This window comes from Heptranchias perlo, chromosome 28 (assembly GCF_035084215.1).
Source record: "Heptranchias perlo isolate sHepPer1 chromosome 28, sHepPer1.hap1, whole genome shotgun sequence".
Lineage (NCBI taxonomy): Eukaryota > Metazoa > Chordata > Chondrichthyes > Hexanchiformes > Hexanchidae > Heptranchias > Heptranchias perlo.
In genome coordinates this window covers 29,762,625-29,779,404 of record NC_090352.1, presented here as the reverse complement: position 1 = coordinate 29,779,404, position 16,780 = coordinate 29,762,625, and the positions used below count along the sequence as shown (strand labels likewise).

At 43.0% G+C, this 16,780-nt stretch overlaps 2 protein-coding genes across 4 annotated transcripts in view; both read left to right on the top strand.

The window, feature by feature from the left end:
- Nucleotides 1-258: 258 nt before the first annotated feature.
- On the top strand, nucleotides 259-4,176 carry LOC137344988 (dynein light chain 2, cytoplasmic). The gene is made up of 3 exons (XM_068008310.1): nucleotides 259-368; nucleotides 1,659-1,795; nucleotides 2,866-4,176. The coding sequence occupies exons 2-3, from the start codon at nucleotides 1,664-1,666 to the stop codon at nucleotides 3,001-3,003; spliced, it is 270 nt and encodes an 89-aa protein (XP_067864411.1). The 5' UTR covers nucleotides 259-368; nucleotides 1,659-1,663; the 3' UTR covers nucleotides 3,004-4,176.
- Nucleotides 4,177-10,425: 6,249 nt separating this feature from the next.
- heatr6 (HEAT repeat containing 6) overlaps nucleotides 10,426-16,780 on the top strand; it is a 52,232-nt gene continuing 45,877 nt past the window's right edge. For all 3 annotated transcript variants that reach the window (XM_068008308.1, XM_068008309.1, XM_068008307.1), the window contains exon 1: nucleotides 10,426-10,608. In XM_068008308.1, coding sequence (XP_067864409.1) covers nucleotides 10,429-10,608 — 180 coding nt within the window. In that variant the 5' untranslated portion in view covers nucleotides 10,426-10,428. The remainder of the gene's footprint in view (nucleotides 10,609-16,780) is intronic.

The window sequence follows — 16,780 nt, the reverse complement described above, 5'->3', positions numbered from 1 at the left end:
CCAAACAAAACTCACGCTGCCCAAAGCACTTTTTGTTTTGTTGATGTTGTTGCTGGGCTGTTTTGTGTGTTTGTGTGTGTGTGTGTTGTGTTGAGTTGAGTTGCCCTGATCTCATTGCATTGTGGGATGAAATAAGATGTGGGAACACTTTAGCAAGGGGAAAATGCACAGGTCGTGAGGACGGGCTGTTCTCAGCCAATGGACGCGGCAGGCAGCTCAGCCATTGCGGAGGGACGGGGCGGTATTTCAGGCAGGCGGGGAGGGGAGGGCTGTCACAAAACAGCAGATCGCATCGGGGGAAAGCGGTTACGAGGGGAGAGAAAAAAAAAGAGCTTTGCTGGAGAGATTGGCAGATTAGTACCGGGAAGGTGAGATCATCTTCTGCAAGGCGTGTGTGTGTGTGGGGGGTTATTTTTCTTCCTTATTTCTAGTGTTTTAAGAAATTCTATTCAGGAACATCATGATTTTAGGTTACCTTAAAATGACCTAAGCTTTTTTTTTAAAAGAGGCTGCGTTTCCAAGGTGTCATTGTTAATGCACGTATGTACTGCAGTTATTCGATTTTGGGGGGGAAACCACAGAAATTGCATATTCTTTTGTTGGGACGTGTTGGAAACCTGTTATCTCTTTAATTCTAAAAGAAGCCCGTTTATTACGTTCACTTTTACATTACGTGAACCTACAGTACTTGATTTTTTTTTGGGGGGGAAATAATGTGTATATATTTGGAGCTGGATTAGATTTATTGGCACAAACTGTCGATTTGTTATTTTTTCAAGTGGATGATTAGACAGAACGTGACGGCGATTAAAATTTAAATTCTGGCTTGCAGATTTTGTTGTTGAAAACAGAGGGGAGGGGGGGGGGGGAGGGGTAGGTTTTGATCCTCTGCAGAAATAGGAGGAGGGCTCCACCTTCAAATCCACTAGACCAATCTCTAAAGAATTCTGTCACCGTTTGATCGAACGCGTGCACCTTTAGATAACGATGACCCTCTCGGGAGGAGCCAGGGATTACCACAAGCAATCCTGAAATGCAATGCAGTACCGTCAAAAAAAAAATCTTTCTTCCCCCCAAAAAAATCTTTCTTTTCTGGCCCTTCCTACCCAACTAAGACCCCTTTTCCCCTCTCGTATTTTCCTTTCTCATCCCAATACAATCTGCATCGAGTCGCGACTAGCTCGACGTGAATGCATCAGTTGGTAACTTAATGCAATAAAATTGTTTTTAAAGCTTAAACGCCAGGCTTTCTAGAAGTCCCGGAACTGTAATGTTTTCTTGAAAGCTATTGTCAGCCTTTTTTTTTTGTTTTTGCAAATGGAGGTTCACCCATCTCGTCTTGCGTGAATGATGGAGGGGGCGCTGTAAATTCCTGCTCATCTGAATGAATGAGTTGCATCTGTGCCGAGTGTTTGCATTCTCTTTGCAATAAGGAGCAGGAAGTTTGAAAATGAGTCTTGTGTCTGGAAGTCATCGCGGGTTAATGTGGAAGTTCAGCAGTATTCAAAATCTTTATCACACTTGGCGTTTTTGTCGGGTTGTTTAGGTGTTTTGAAGACTTGCACAACATCCGCAGTTGTGTACCGTGCATGTTCTACCCTTGACGGTGGCAGCACTGGTGTGTTTAGTCACGGGTGCCTTATTCTTTTCCGTGGTAGGCACGATGTCCGACAGGAAGGCTGTGATCAAAAATGCTGACATGTCTGAAGATATGCAGCAAGATGCAGTAGACTGTGCAACACAGGCGATGGAGAAATACAACATCGAAAAGGACATCGCTGCCTTTATCAAAAAGGTACTTTGCCGTTCACTCCAATTTTAACAAGACAGTTTCTGACTTGGTATAGTCGGCAGTCGAAGGTTATCAATATGTTGGTTGCTAACTAAAAATATGCAGGAGCACCACTATCCAGTTAACCATTCCCATATTTTAAGGTGCAATATTGCCCCATAGTCTACAACGCACAATCCTTTCAACACCTGGTGCTCTCATTGCACCTACTTCAAGTTGCTATCTTACAACCAGTGGGGCACAATGGTTGTTATTTTTGTATCCAAAAATATTGGTCCTTAAGGACAGACTTTTTAAAGGAAACTGATTTGGGTAATCTGAGTCATAAAAGACTAAACTAGCCATGCTAATATCACTCTTGCAGTGTAAAAGAACCATGCCTGACTTAATCTGGGCATTTGCAGATACTTCATAAATATTGTGCAGCTATTGCAGCCCTTATCCTCCCCTGTCTAGTACTAGGCAACTTTTTAAGATTATTTCAGGGTCCCAAGTGAAATGACTTGAAACCAGAAGTGGTGGGAAGTAAAGATTTTTAGCAATTAGTTATAATGGCTGTAACTTGCCCCTCTTCCACACTTTTCTTAAAGCTGTTGGTTCTTGCCAGTTTGGTTCCATGAGGGCTGGCAGCCCACTGGAAACTTGCTCAAATGACACATTCTTCATGTTAGCCCAGGTATTGTTTTTCATTGGGGCATCAGTTAAACCTGATTTCTTTTCCCACCCCCAGAAACACAATTTCCATATACTGATATTCCCACCCCCCCACTTTGAATCCAGGGGTACTGTAGACAATTGTAGTACCCCTGCTTTTTCCCCCCCCTCCTGCCATGTTACACTACTTGACTCATGGTCAAAATTGGGACCATCTGGTCTCCATGCCTGAGTGCTACATTGGGTTCTGTCTTTACCCACTGAACTGTTGGAGCTTGGCTGCAGCCATTATAATCACTTGTACCTTATTCTGTGTTGAGCTGTATGCAAGTAGGAGGAGGTGGGGTGGGGGGGGAGATTGTGTATGATAAATGTGATTGTGATAGATCTTGTCTTTTTTTTGTTTCTCCTTCCTACAGGAGTTTGACAAGAAATACAATCCAACTTGGCACTGCATTGTTGGCAGAAACTTCGGTAGTTACGTCACACATGAGACAAAACATTTCATCTATTTTTACCTGGGTCAGGTTGCAATTCTTCTATTCAAGTCTGGCTAAAAAAGAGGAAGGGGGGGCAAAATGAACTAATGCACTGACGGCTGGAGCCACAGTCCCTTTAATGGCTAAACAGCTGCATGGACTTTTATCTTCTGTGTATATGTAGCAGTAAACTTGCTTTAGTTGCCCAAAAGGCTTTTTTGTTTTTTTTTGTATTGCACTGAAATGGATAAATGCTTTAACAGTGGCCTTTAAAAGAATAAACTGGAATGGTTCTACCTGAAGACTGGATTACTGGACTTGTCAACAGCAGCAAGTTTTTTTTTCTGTTCAATTCAGAAACCCAATCCTATTTTTTTTTTTCTCCCCTCTGCATCAAATTGTTTCTACTTGGAAGAGAGGGCAGTTGTACTGCAGATGTTGGGTATAAAAATACTTATTGGCTTTCTTTAAAGCTGTTTTTTTTTTAATAGCAGAAAATTGCTATTGCAGTGAATCCCATCGACAACTTTTTCTTTTCCTTAAACGGTAATTGGATTTGATTCACCACTGTTCTGATGAGGCTAAGTCAGACTTTTTTTTAAAAAATCCGCTACATAGAAACACAATGGTTGGCCTACCAGAATGCCATGTGGATGGTTTGATTGCACCTTAAGCAGGGCAAAACAAACTTTTTTTTCCCCTTGTGCTGTAATCTGCCAAGAGTGGAGAAACTGTCAATACTTGTAATTCCGTGCAAGATCATATTGTCAAACTAGCAACAGTCTAAAGTTGCTCTAATTTGCTATAATGTACAGGTGCTACCAGGCAGTTTGTACATTGTCCTAAGTGATTTTTCTGTTTGCATGTTAATGAAATTGTTCACCAAGCTGTCTGTGATGTGTTTTGTCTTTTTCAAAAAAAAATCTCAATGCATAGCTCATTTTAAAGGTTCTAAGCTGATCCTCTTGAATATAAGCAAATGATATACTTTATTAAGGTGCTTGTATTGATTTCCAGTCTTCCCATGTGATGTGTCTAAAACAATTAACTTAAAAAAAAAAATTTACTTCCTTCTCTCTCCTCCCTTCTTTCTACCCCCCCCCCCCCCGGATATTTGTGTATGTACATAGACTACATAGCTTGTGATTAAAGCATGGAGAAGCTTCAATCCTGGTTCATATTTGTTGATGAGCTAACTGTTAATGTAATTGCCAATAAATGGAAAGTGTCAGACCTCTGTCAGTTATGGAAGTTGTCTTGATGTCTGTTTTCTTTTGACCATCAATATCTAAATCTGAGGTTAACCAGATCTGCATATTGACCAGTGTGCAAGCTTGCCTAGGACTTCTTTCCCTTAATATAGCAACTCACTTGTGCACTTATCTTGAGTTAACTTTTAAAATTGAATAAAGGGATTAATGACCACTAGCTTGGACCTAGATAACTGTATATACAAATTTTAAATAGGATAATCAACTTAAATGTAGCGTTTTCTCCTATGCGGTTCACTCGTCTATGCTTTTATATTGACTTTTTTTGTAGGTTAATTTTGATCAAGAACTAATACGTTGTACACATAGTGAAATTGTCCACTTTTTGGTGGGAAAAATAGAGAAGCAGAATATTTTTTAAAAGGGGAGACACTAAGACATGTTGGTATTGAGGGATTTAGGTATCCTTGTACATGAATCAGAGTTAACATACAGCTAGTAATTAGGAAAGCAAATGGTATGTTGGCCTTTATTCCAAGGGGGTTGGAGTATGAGTAAGGAGGTCTTGCTGCAATTATATAAGGCTCTTTAAGACCACACCTGGAGTATTATGTACAATTTTAATCTCCTTACCTGAGGAAGGATATATGCACCTTTTTAGAAGAGGTGCAACGAAGGTTCAGTAGATTGATTTCCTGGGATGAGAGGGTTCTCCTAGAAGTAGAGATTGAGTAGAATGAGTCTATATTTGGAGTTTAGAACGAAAGGTGATCTCATTGAAATATTTAGAATTCTTAAGTGGGCTCGATAGGGTGGATGCTGCGAGGCTGTTTCTCCTGGCTGAAGATTCCAGAACTAGGGGTCATAATGGGTCAGTTATTTAGGACTGAGAGGAGGAGGGGGGAGAAAAAAATTTCTTCACTCGAGGGTTGTGAATCTTTAGAATTCTCTACCTCCCAGAGGGCTGTAGCTGCTCAGTCGTTCAGTATATTCAAGGTAGATCAATAGTTTTTTTTGGACACAAGGGATAAGATGAGACAGGAGTTGAAATAAAAGATCAGCCATGATCTTATTGAATTGTGGAGCAGGCTCGAGGGGCCGAAGGGCCTGCTCCTATCTTATGGTCTTAGCCCAATAAATAGCATACAGGCCATAAGTTCAGTTTCCACAGCCTCTTTTGAATTAAGCTATGGCTCATTTGTTTTCCTGCATTTTTAGGATTGTCGTTCGTTTTTAGATTTCTTGATCTACCGTTGTCAAGGCTGTTTACGTAGATGAGGGAGAGTACTGCATGCAGGACTGTTCCCTGTGGAACTCCCCTAGTTCCTACTTTCCCAATACATAAGTGTTCATTTATAGTAATTTTTCTCATTTCAACTTGTCAACTTCATGAACTATTATGTCAAAATAATAATTATGGTCCAGGAAATGTGCCCAGAAAAACAAGTAGAGCACATGAAGTCTCATGCCTTCAGGTCAAACAAGGTCAAGAAAAACAATTGAACACCTCTCTTTCTCCCATCCCAACCACCCAAAATGCTAAATCAGTATTCTTCCATATTGAACAGCACATAGAGGGAAGCAAGGACACAGCATGTACACTAGGTGAGGGACTTCAATATCCACCACTAAGAGTGGCTCAGTAGTACAATTGCTGGCCAACTCTTGAAGACATGACACATGACTGCCAGACTAGGTGTGCTGAAGAAACCAACATAAAGTAATCCACTTGATTTCTTCACCAACCTTCCTGTCACACATATCTCTGTTCACACTAGCATTGGTAGAAGTGACTACTGCTTAGGCCTTGTGAAGACATCCTCCATTGTTGGGTGTAGCACTATCATTGTACTACGTGGGACAGAACTAGAAACCCAAAACTGGCCATCCAGGTGCTTATGGACCATCAGTTGCAGAACTGTAAACCACCATACTCTGTAACTAAATAGCCCAGCATATCCCTACCTCCTTGCTTATTGTTGTCAGGAGACCAACTCTAGTTTAATGTGGAAGGGCATACCAGGACTAGCACCAGCTATACTTAGAATGAGCTATCAACCTAGTGAAGCTTTTGTACAGGGCCACTTGCCCGCTAAACACCAAAAGCAGCATGCTATAAATAGAACTAAATGGTCCCACAACAAATAGATCAGAGTAAAGCTCTTTGGTCGAAACACATCTAGTTGAGAACAGCAGTGGGCAATTAGGCAACAAACAGGAGCTGGATGCTCTATGAATATTCAAATCCTCAACCAAGGTGGAACCTGGAACGTGAGTGCAAAAGACAAGGCTGAAATGTTTGAAAATGTTTTCAAAGGACTGAGTGTATAATTACATTCAGCCTCCTCCTGAGGACCCCTCCCATCATAAATAGCGACGTCCAGCCAATTCAGTTCACTCCATGTGACATTAAGAAGCAGTTGAGTGCACTAGACACAGCAAAGACAATAGGCCCTCACAACATCCTGGTTCTAATGCTGAAAACCTGTGTTCCAGAACTAGCCACTCTCCTAGCTAAGCTGTTCCAGTATAGTGACAACACTGGCATTTACGTGACAATGTGGAAGATTGCCCAGGTATGCCCTATTCACAAAAAACAGGATATATCTAACTCAGCCAATTACTGCCTTATCAGCCTCCTCCCAATCAGTAAAATAAGGAAAGGAGTCATCAATAACCTGTTCACCGATGCTGAGTTCACGTTCTGGCAGAAGCACTCGGCTCCAGACCTCTTCATAGCCTTGATCCTGACATGGACACAAGAGCTGAATGCCAGGAGTGGTGAGAGTACCTGCTGTCAACATCAAGGCAGCATTCGACCCAAGTACAGCACCAAGGAGCCCTAGCAAAACAGAGGCAAAAATGGGGGTCATACCCTCCAATGGCTGGAATTGTATTTGACAAAAAGGAAGATGGTCATAGTTGTCGAATGCCAGTTATTACAGCCCCAGGGCATCATTGCAGGAGACCCTCGGGGGAGCGTCCTCTACCCAATCATCTTGAGCTGCTTCATCAATGACCTTCCCTCAGTTATAAGGTCAGGAGAGGGGCTGCTTGCTGACAATTCCACAGTGTTCAGCTGCATTCACAACTCCTCTGATAATGAAGCAGTCCATGCCAGACCACAGCAGGACCTGGATAACATCTCAAACAAGGGAAAGCCTAACTATCTCCCCTTGAACTTCAGTGGCACCACCATCGCTGAGTCCTCCACTATCAACATCTCAGGGATCAGCACAGGCTGGGTACTCTGCAATAAGTTATTCACCTCCTGACCACTGAAAGCCTAGCGATCATCTACAAGGCTCATCTCAGATGCATGTTGGAGTACTCACCACCCACCTGGATGAGTGCAGCTGCAACAAAATTGAAGCTGCTTGACAGCATCCAGTTCACATGATTGCACCCGTCACCTGGATCAATATCCATCCCCTTCATCACCGGTATACTGTGGCTGTAGTTTATACAATCTACAAGATGCACTGCAGCAGCTCATTAAGGTTACTTTGACAGTACCTCCCTCCTCTGCGACCTCTACCACCGAGGAGGAGAAGAGCAGCAATGTCCTGGGAACACCATCACCTCCAAGTCACATCGAGAAATAGACATATATCACCATCCCTTCATTGTCACTGGGTCAATAGCCTGGAATTTCCTACCTAACACCATTGCGGGAGCATCATCACCACAAGGACTGCCGCAGATTGAGAAGGAGGCCCATCACCAGCTTCTCAGGGCAACTAGGGATGGGCAATAAATGCGGCTTTGCCAGTGTCATACACATGCCAAGAACTTAAAAAAACAAAATAGGATGTTAAAGTTATTCAAGAACTCCCTGATGCTTCAGTGCACAACTACACCACCTGGTGAGGTAATGAGCTATACAGACCAGGTAAGTTCTAGATTCAATCACCATTCTCCACTGAGTTAGCTGTTCTCAGTTTGAGGGGGGTGGGGGGGTGGGGAGAGGGAGCAGGAGTGCTATAATTGGCTTCGGCATTCCTGAGCTATGGAGTGGAGAGAAAAAAATCTGTCAGGCTTTCTCATCCCTGTCCAATGATCCCTGTTGGAAAACATGGACAATAAATGAGGACAAGATTGAGCTCACATTTGAACTTGTGCAATGTACCAGAGGATGACTGATGTCAATAGAACCATGCCCCAGCATGATTCAAGGCATTCAGGACAGGAGAGCAGAAATGGGAAGAAGATTGTGTTTTTCTTGCCAATTTTCTCCATTAATGTTTCTCCCCTACTCTTCTGCGGGTATTAACTCACTGCTGGGCTACAATGCAGTGGGTGCAGATCGCCCTCTAGTACCTCATCTAAAAGGCTGTTCTTCAAAACATGAGCATTAATAGTGAGTGTCAGTGACTATCGGCAGGATATTCAATAGTGAAGGCATCATAGCCAAACCAGATTCTGTTTTAATTCAATGTCCACAACTGTGTATTTCCAGCAATGGATTCTTGGACAGCAATAAGGAGTGAAAATCTTAGCCACTTTTTCCTTCTGAGGTGCGATCAGCTAATGCAGCAGAGATCAGTGATCAAGCTTGGGCCGTTCCTGGTCTGTATGAGTCAACTATTCAATGGATAAACTTGCTGAGCCTTCGGCGAGCCTGTTTGGATACTATTTTACACAAAACGACACTGCAAAATTTATATGATTATACAGCCACTTCTAGTCACCAATGTCTCCGATTAGCCTATTTGAACTCAACAACCTTTATATTAGGGGAGTGGGACTAGCTGGATTGTTCTTGCTTTGAGCCGGCGCGGACTTGATGGACCGAATGGTCTCCTTCCGTGCCATAACCTTTCTATGATTCTATGATTCTTCTATGTTTCCAGCAACAGAGAGTGTCAGTATGGTGATGTGAAATCTCTGTATTTGTTTCCATATTCCATAACTCAAAGCTACAGGAATCAAAACTACACCTGGAGTCAATACGAGTGTAAATGAAGTGTAGGCTACTGATTTTCAGTTTTCACAGAAAAATGGATGGAATTGTGGGATGAGATCCCTAAAACACTGGTAAAAATCCTGCAATCCCATGCAATAAAAATAGAATTTGACTAATTTAATTGCCATAAATCGATGGTCTTGATTATAAATCCATGTCTACATAGTAAAACATTTACTGATGTTTTGGGGTAAAACAATAACTTTACTCAGGTGCTGATAAAAATTATTTGCTCCCATAATTTTTGCCTCTTGGTGCTCCTCTCTGAAGGAGGTGACACAATTTGGGGTACAGTGCCATAGCTGTCAGCAGCACTCCAGTACTTAACCCAAAATGGTCTTCTGCGTATGAACCTACACAGTGAACGTCATTGAGTAGAATGGGCCTATACTCTCTGGAGTTTAGAAGAATGAAAGGCGATTTCATTGAAACATACAAGATTCTGAGGGGGCTTGACGGGGTAGATGCTGAGAAGTTGTTTCCCCTGGTTGGAGAGTCTAGAACCAGGGGCATAGTCTCAGGATAAGGGGTTGGCCATTTAAAACTGAGATGAGGAGGAATTTCTTCACTCACAGGGTTGTGAATCTTTGGAATTCTCTACCCCATAGGGCTGTGGATGTTAAATCATATAGGCTGAGATATAGATTTTTGGACTTTAGGGGAATCAAGGGATATGGGGATCGGGCAGGAAAGTGGAGTTGAGGTCAAAGATCAGTTATGATCTTATTGAATGGCGGAGCAGGCTCGAGGGGCCGTATGGCCTACTCCTGCTCCGATTTCTTATGTTTTTATGTTCTTAACTATGGGGGATATCACAGCGAAACCCAATCCTGTCCTCAGCCATTGCCCATATATACAAGGGGTACTGGTTGCCATTCAGGAGTGGACATTTTCCCTCTCCTTACAGCGGGGGAGACACTGATGTCCCAGCTGAGGGAAATTATTTCAATGCCTGAATGCAAGCTGTGCTAAGGAAGTTGGTAAATACATAGGTGTTTGATTAAAAATAAACTGTCCTTAGGATATGGGTGATCCTGCAGTAGTTGAAATCTCTGCTCATAACTATGCAGCCTTTCCTTTTTATCCTTCCCCATAAATATCTCAATTCGCAACCTACTATTCATGGAGAGTTGTTTTTCAAAGAATCAATTTAGTGCAAAGGACAAATAAATTCAAACCCTTTTGATCCAGAAAGTTGGGAATGAAACTTTTACCAACCAATTGTTGCTGTCGGCCTGCCCTTTAACCCGGAAGAAGTTGCTGGCTGTGTGAGTGTTACCATAGAGAGCAGGCCAGGTTGAAGGAAGTGAAGTCAGTGGAAGAGCCATGGCCGCCGAGGAGGGGACGGCAGCTTCTCCTCATTCAAACTGCGACTTCAACCGCTTCTACACCAAGCTCTTCAACATCAGGGCCTCAGACAGCGAGAACTTCAAAACCGAGATCAACCTGGTGTTCGACCAGCTCATCTCTGAGAATTACCTCAACGATTCCAGCATAAACCGCGAGGTAGGGAGAAGGTGTTGGGCAAAGTTCTCCCTCAGTCTATAATAAGTGGCTGGCACTTGTAACAGTTACTAAATATATTCAATTACTGTCGTTCGTTTCCCTGCTGCAACTCGTACAGTCGGAGAAGCGATTGTTAAATTTAATTGTGTTGTGGATGGGTAACAATCATTGCCTAAGCAAAAGACATCTCTCTGTTGGCTGGTATATTTAAAGGGGCACAGTCATGTAATTGCCCCCCCCCCTCCCCCCAAAGTTTCTCGTCCTCTCCTGAAGGGGGTGATTCTTGCTGAGATTATGTTTCACGGGTGCTGACCACCCTCCAATACCTGGTTGAAGTGGACATGTGAGTCAGCAGTGGCTCCATTTCAAAGTACTTACTTAATTGGCAGTAAAGTGCTTTGGGACATCCTAAGGTTGTGAAAGGTGCTATATAAATGCAAATCTTTTTTTTTGACAGTGAGTGTTGCCAGGATATTGGAATGTTGAGAGCATCAACAGTAAGCCTGATCCTATCCTCAGAGGCTGAACAAGGACTGCTATATGGTGATTGAGTGGGATCCCTGGTTAATATGAGTGGGATCCCTGGTTAATATGAGTGGGATCCCTGGTTAATATGAGTGGGATCCCTGGTTAATATGAGTGGGATCCCTGGTTAATATGAGTGGGATCCCTGGTTAATATGAGTGGGATCCCTGGTTAATATGAGTGGGATCCCTGGTTAATATGAGTGGGATCCCTGGTTAATATGAGTGGGATCCCTGGTTAATATGAGTGGGATCCCTGGTTAATATGAGTGGGATCCCTGGTTAATATGAGTGGGATCCCTGGTTAATATGAGTGGGATCCCTGGTTAATATGAGTGGGATCCCTGGTTAATATGAGTGGGATCCCTGGTTAATATGAGTGGGATCCCTGGTTAATATGAGTGGGATCCCTGGTTAATATGAGTGGGATCCCTGGTTAATATGAGTGGGATCCCTGGTTAATATGAGTGGGATCCCTGGTTAATATGAGTGGGATCCCTGGTTAATATTTTCTACCCCTCCTCCCTAGACCAGGTATAGTGTCTGTACTATCACCCTGAACTCAGTACAAAGTGGAGATTGAATCTTGGATTTCCTGGGTTATGTGGCTCAGTACCACATTATACAGTGTATTTGCCGATTGACTAATTTATTGTCAATTTTATTTTGTTCATTTGGAAAACACATAATGCAACACTGAAGCTTCTGTGGGTGTGTCAAAAATGTGAACTGATGGCTCAGTGGGAAACTGGACTGAAGAATGATAACTTCGGCAACGTATTGTAGGATAGCCAACATCCTGGGAATTGTATCCCAGCAATAGTTAGCATCTTAAAGGATTATAGGTAGTGAATTGTGTATTCTCCTTTTGAACTCTGGAGGTGGTCAGATGGCCCAAAATAATCTTTTCTAGTCCTGCATGCATATAGGCTGCTGCATTTGTCTACATAACAACAGTGATGACGCACCAATTCAACAACAACAACTAGCATTTACATAGCGGCTTTAACGTAGTAAAACATCCCAAGGTGCTGTGATTTGTTGGCTGTGAAGTGCTTTGGGACATCTGGAGAACATGAAAGGCACTATGTAAATGCATGTTTGTTTGTTCTTTCTACCTTGCTTCAGGAGGGGAGAAAATGGAGGGGGTGGGGGGAGAATCAGTGTGACGCACATGATGTGCAGCTGCCTTATTTTCCTCCCTTGTTGACTTCCTTCAAAATTAGCGCTAGAACTAATGAAGTCTTTTAAAAAGGGGTTGTATAATTATTTGGATAGAAATGGGATTGAAAGTTATCGGAATATAGATGAGTGAATAATTTATGGAGCACTAAGAGGCATGTACTTTAGGACAGTGATATTATCTGGAGCAAATTAATGCTTTAGGCTTCCTGAAATTTTTATTTGTGTTTAATCACTGTACTCCTGAGTTCCAGTGTGTTATTTTGATGATTTTTCCACGCAGTCCTCCATGACTATCTGCTCTCCAGCTCTGTTGCAGCCTAGGTTCTTTGTATTAATGTTCACCCCTCCAACCTCTTGGGAGTGTGATATTGATACTGAGGGCTCGTGGATTTCACCTGAGTTTGCTGGATAATTGCACGTTTTTTTAAGTGACTGCCCTCCTCCACCCTGCAATCAAAAAGTGACCAAGATAAGCATTGAAAATCATCATCAACAAAGAAAAAAACCAGAAGCTCCAATCACCATCTCTTTTTAAAAAAAAAAATCTAAAATTCATTGAATGCCACAGGCTTGCAGAAAATGCACGAGGAATCTCAAAATGGTGGCAAGGAAGAAAATTGAATTCAATTCTTAAAGGTCCAAAGCAAACCGAAGAGTCTGTGATACATCTTTTTAAAAAAAAATTAATGTGGCCCGAGGAGATGATGGCTGAGCTGCTCAAAATACTCCACGAGGGAGAGAGGGAGTTCATCATTGGAGTCCCTGCTGTTTGGTAAGTGTAAAATGTAGTTTGTTTTCCGAAGAATTTCCCTGTGCAATAGCAGTAATTGGAAAACACCGTGCATGTCTAGCCAAATCATTCTAATACCGTTCTGTTTTTAATTTTTATTTTGGGATGTGGGCTTCGCTGGCAAGGCCGGCACTTATTGCCCATCCCTGGTTGCTCTGAGAAAGTTTGAGACAGCTGAATGGCTTTCCACCTCACTTCCGAGGGCAGTTATGAGTCAACCACGTTGGTGTGGGACTGGAGTCACATATAGGCTAGAACGGGGAAGGACGGCAGGTTTCCTTCCCTAAAGGGCATTTGTGAATCCGTTGGCTTTTTATGACAATCCGACAGCTTCATGGTCACTTTTACTGATACCAGACTTTCTTTGAGATTTTAAAAATGAATCCAAAGTCTCAAGCTGCTGTGGTGGCATTTGAACGCACGTTCTCTGGAATATTAGTCCGGGCTTCTGGATTAGTAGTCCAGTAACATAACCACTACGCTAACATCCCCAAATACTGCAAGACCTAATGCAGATGCAGGGAGGCCTTTGTGAATATCCCACAACTTCATTTGATCTGTATATATTTTTCTCTGATTGACATCAGCAGCAGTTTTCCTCCATGTGCCATCACAAGATATAAATTGTATGTTTTTCTTCTCCTTGCAGATGACTTGTCTTCATCCAGCTGTGCTGCATTTCAGAGCCCACAATCATCTCGAAGGAAAGTGACAGGACACTGGCCAGCAAAAAGGACTCTCACTTATCATTGGGAAGGGTTATCTATAGCGTACTGCTGAGCAACAGGAAGATTCCCTGCCTGTCACTAGGTCTTACACAGGCCCTTCTGAATATGCATGAAGGCCTGCAGCAATCAGCTACTTGCAGATGTTGGCCCATTGATCCTGCTCTTCCCCCCCCCCCCCCCCCCCCCCCCCACCGTCTCCCCCACTCACCACCACCTAGGGTCTTGCAGAGGAGTGTATTTATTCACTTAATCTGGCCATTGGCAGTGCAGTATGCAATGCAGGAACACCGAGACACACCGACATGGTCAGATTGCATAATATTGGAATGGGCACAATTAGCAGAGCCCGTTGGCGTTCCAGTCAATTTGCGCAGCACACTGGTGATAAACCAACAACCCTTCTCCATGATATCCTTCTCAGATCTTCCTCCAGCCCATTCATGGGATGATCACCCTTTTCTTCTTGTGATTGAGGTGGCTCCGGCCCAGAATATCACCCAGTCAAACGTCCCTTAAATAGACAGATTCTACCAGAGCTTGGCAGCCAGTTGTTAAACCTGTAAATAGAAATGTGTAACCAATGCAAACCTATTCTAAATACTGGATGATATCACCACTCTGAACTTTCATCATAGTTTTTTTTTGTGTAGATTGGTGTAGTATTGTACAGAATTATTACATTGTGTGGAGAAATTTTAATTTATTGTATTTATCATTGAGTCATTTCAGGTTCTCCCTCATTGTAGTGACAATTTCTACAGCTATTTATATATTTGTTTTAATTTGAACTTGCATGTATACTTCCCTATTTTTTTGAAGTAAAAGCCTGATGTCTCTGGTGTTGTCTATTACTTCCCCAATAGCATGACTTTCACTTCATCTGTAGAGTGGATAGAAAGGTGACTGTTCACCCTCCTGGGTGTAAGTGGAAAGAGAAATCTAACTGAACGGCCATGGTCCATACTGCAGATTGGAAAGATTGGGAGGGAATTATGAGGGCCATGTATTCAAGCTCAAAAGAGGGATGATGAACTATTTCACACTGAGTGGTGAATTTACAGTCTGGGGCGGGAGTGAAAATGGATTCTTGCAAGACAGAACCGGATGGATATTAGGAAGAGATTGGGAGATAGAATAAAGTACATTTTCAAAGTTTGGGTTTTGAACTAGTGTTTAAGTGAAGCCAAGTTTATGTTGTAAAAACCTCTTGATTTTTTTTTGTGCTTGGCATGTGGGTGACACTTGCCCATTCCTAGTTGGCCCCAGAGCATTCAGAGTCAACCATGTATTGTGGGACTGGAGTCAAGTGTAGGGGTGGCAGGTTCTTTCCATGAAGGACATTAGTGAACCAGTTGAACTTTTACAAGCAACTTTCATGGTCATTTTTGTTGTGGGGCAAGCCCACAACTTTCCAAATTTATTGAATTCAATTTCACAACTTGCCACAGTAGGATTTGAACTCATGTCTTCGGGGCTGCTGGTCCAGTACCACAGCCAGTGGGCAGCCCTACTGTATTTTGCAGGAATCCTCCTTGTTTGTCCTGTTAAGATTAACATTCATGCCATGCATGCTTTGGCTCCTTGGTTCCAACTGAAGGCTTATTTTCCCCTGTCTATGCACCCATTCAGAATGAGTGTATGTTCATAACTGCACTAACATAAGAATCCAAAACATAGATGGTTCATTGCAAATGCATGCACCCATTTGGGGGAAAATCTAACAGGAAAAGTACATGATGCCCTCATATCCATCTGAACAATATACACACTTCTGGGCTGATAGTTTTGTACTAATTTTTCCTCTATCAGCCTTAAAGACCATGTGTGAATTCCATCCTGGTCCACTTGAGTTATAACTCCAATAGAGCATAGTGATATAACTTTATGGAATTGGCTATATGACTAATTGCCTCCACCCCAGAATAATTGGTTCTATTGGCATTTTTTAGCTCCTCAGATTTACTTTTTTTATTCGTTCATGGGATGTGGGCGTCGCTGGTGAGGCCAGCATTTATTGCCCATCCCTAATTGCCCTTGAGAAGGTGGTGGTGAGCCACCTTCTTGAACCGCTGCAGTCCGTGTGGTGAAGGTTCTCCCACAGTGCTGTTAGGAAGGGAGTTCCAGGATTTTGACCCAGCAATGATGAAGGAATGGCGATATATTTCCAAGTCAGGATGGTGTGTGACTTGGAGGGGAACAAGCAGGTGGGTGTTGTTCCCATGTGCCTGCTGCTCTTGTCTTTCTAGGTGGTAGAGGTCGCGGGTTTGGGAGATGCTGTCGAAGAAGCCTTGGCGAGCTGCTGCAGTGCATCCTATGGATGGTACGCACTGCAGCCACTGTGCGCCAGTGGTGAAGGGATTGAATGTTTAGGGTGGTGGATGGGGTGCCAATCAAGTGGGCTGCTTTGTCCTGGATGGTGTCGAGCTTCTTGAGTGTTGTTGGAGCTGCACTCATCCAGGCAAGTGGAGAGTATTCCATCACACTCTTGACTTGTGCCTTGTAGATGGTGGAAAGGCTTTGAGGAGTCAGGAGGTGAGTCACTTGTCGCAGAATACCCAGCTTCTGACCTGCTCTTGTAGCCACAGTATTTATGTGGCTGGTCCAGTTAAGTTTCTGGTCAATGGTAACCCCCCAGGATGTTGATGGTGGGGGATTCGGCGATGGTAATACCGTTGAATGTCAAGGGGAGGTGGTTAGACTCTCTGTTGTTGAAGATGGTCATTGCCTGGCACTTGTCTGGCGCGAATGTTACTTGCCACTTATCACCCTAAGCCTGGCTGTTGTCCAGGTCTTGCTGCATGCGGGCTCGGACTGCTTCATTATTTGAGGGGTTGCAAATGGAACTGAACACTGTGCAATCATCAGTGAACATCCCCATTTCTGAACTTATGATGGAGGGAAGGTCATTGATGAAGCAGCTGAAGATGGTTGGTCCTAGGACACTG

What these genes read in the sequence shown, in the direction of transcription:
- LOC137344988 (XM_068008310.1), top strand. Translation starts at nt 1,664, where the DNA reads ATGTCCGACAGGAAGGCTGTGATCAAAAATGCTGACATGTCTGAAGAT. An exon ending in TCGCTGCCTTTATCAAAAAG is followed by an intron (nt 1,796 to 2,865) that starts GTACTTTGCCGT and finishes TCCTTCCTACAG; the next exon opens with GAGTTTGACAAGAAATACAA.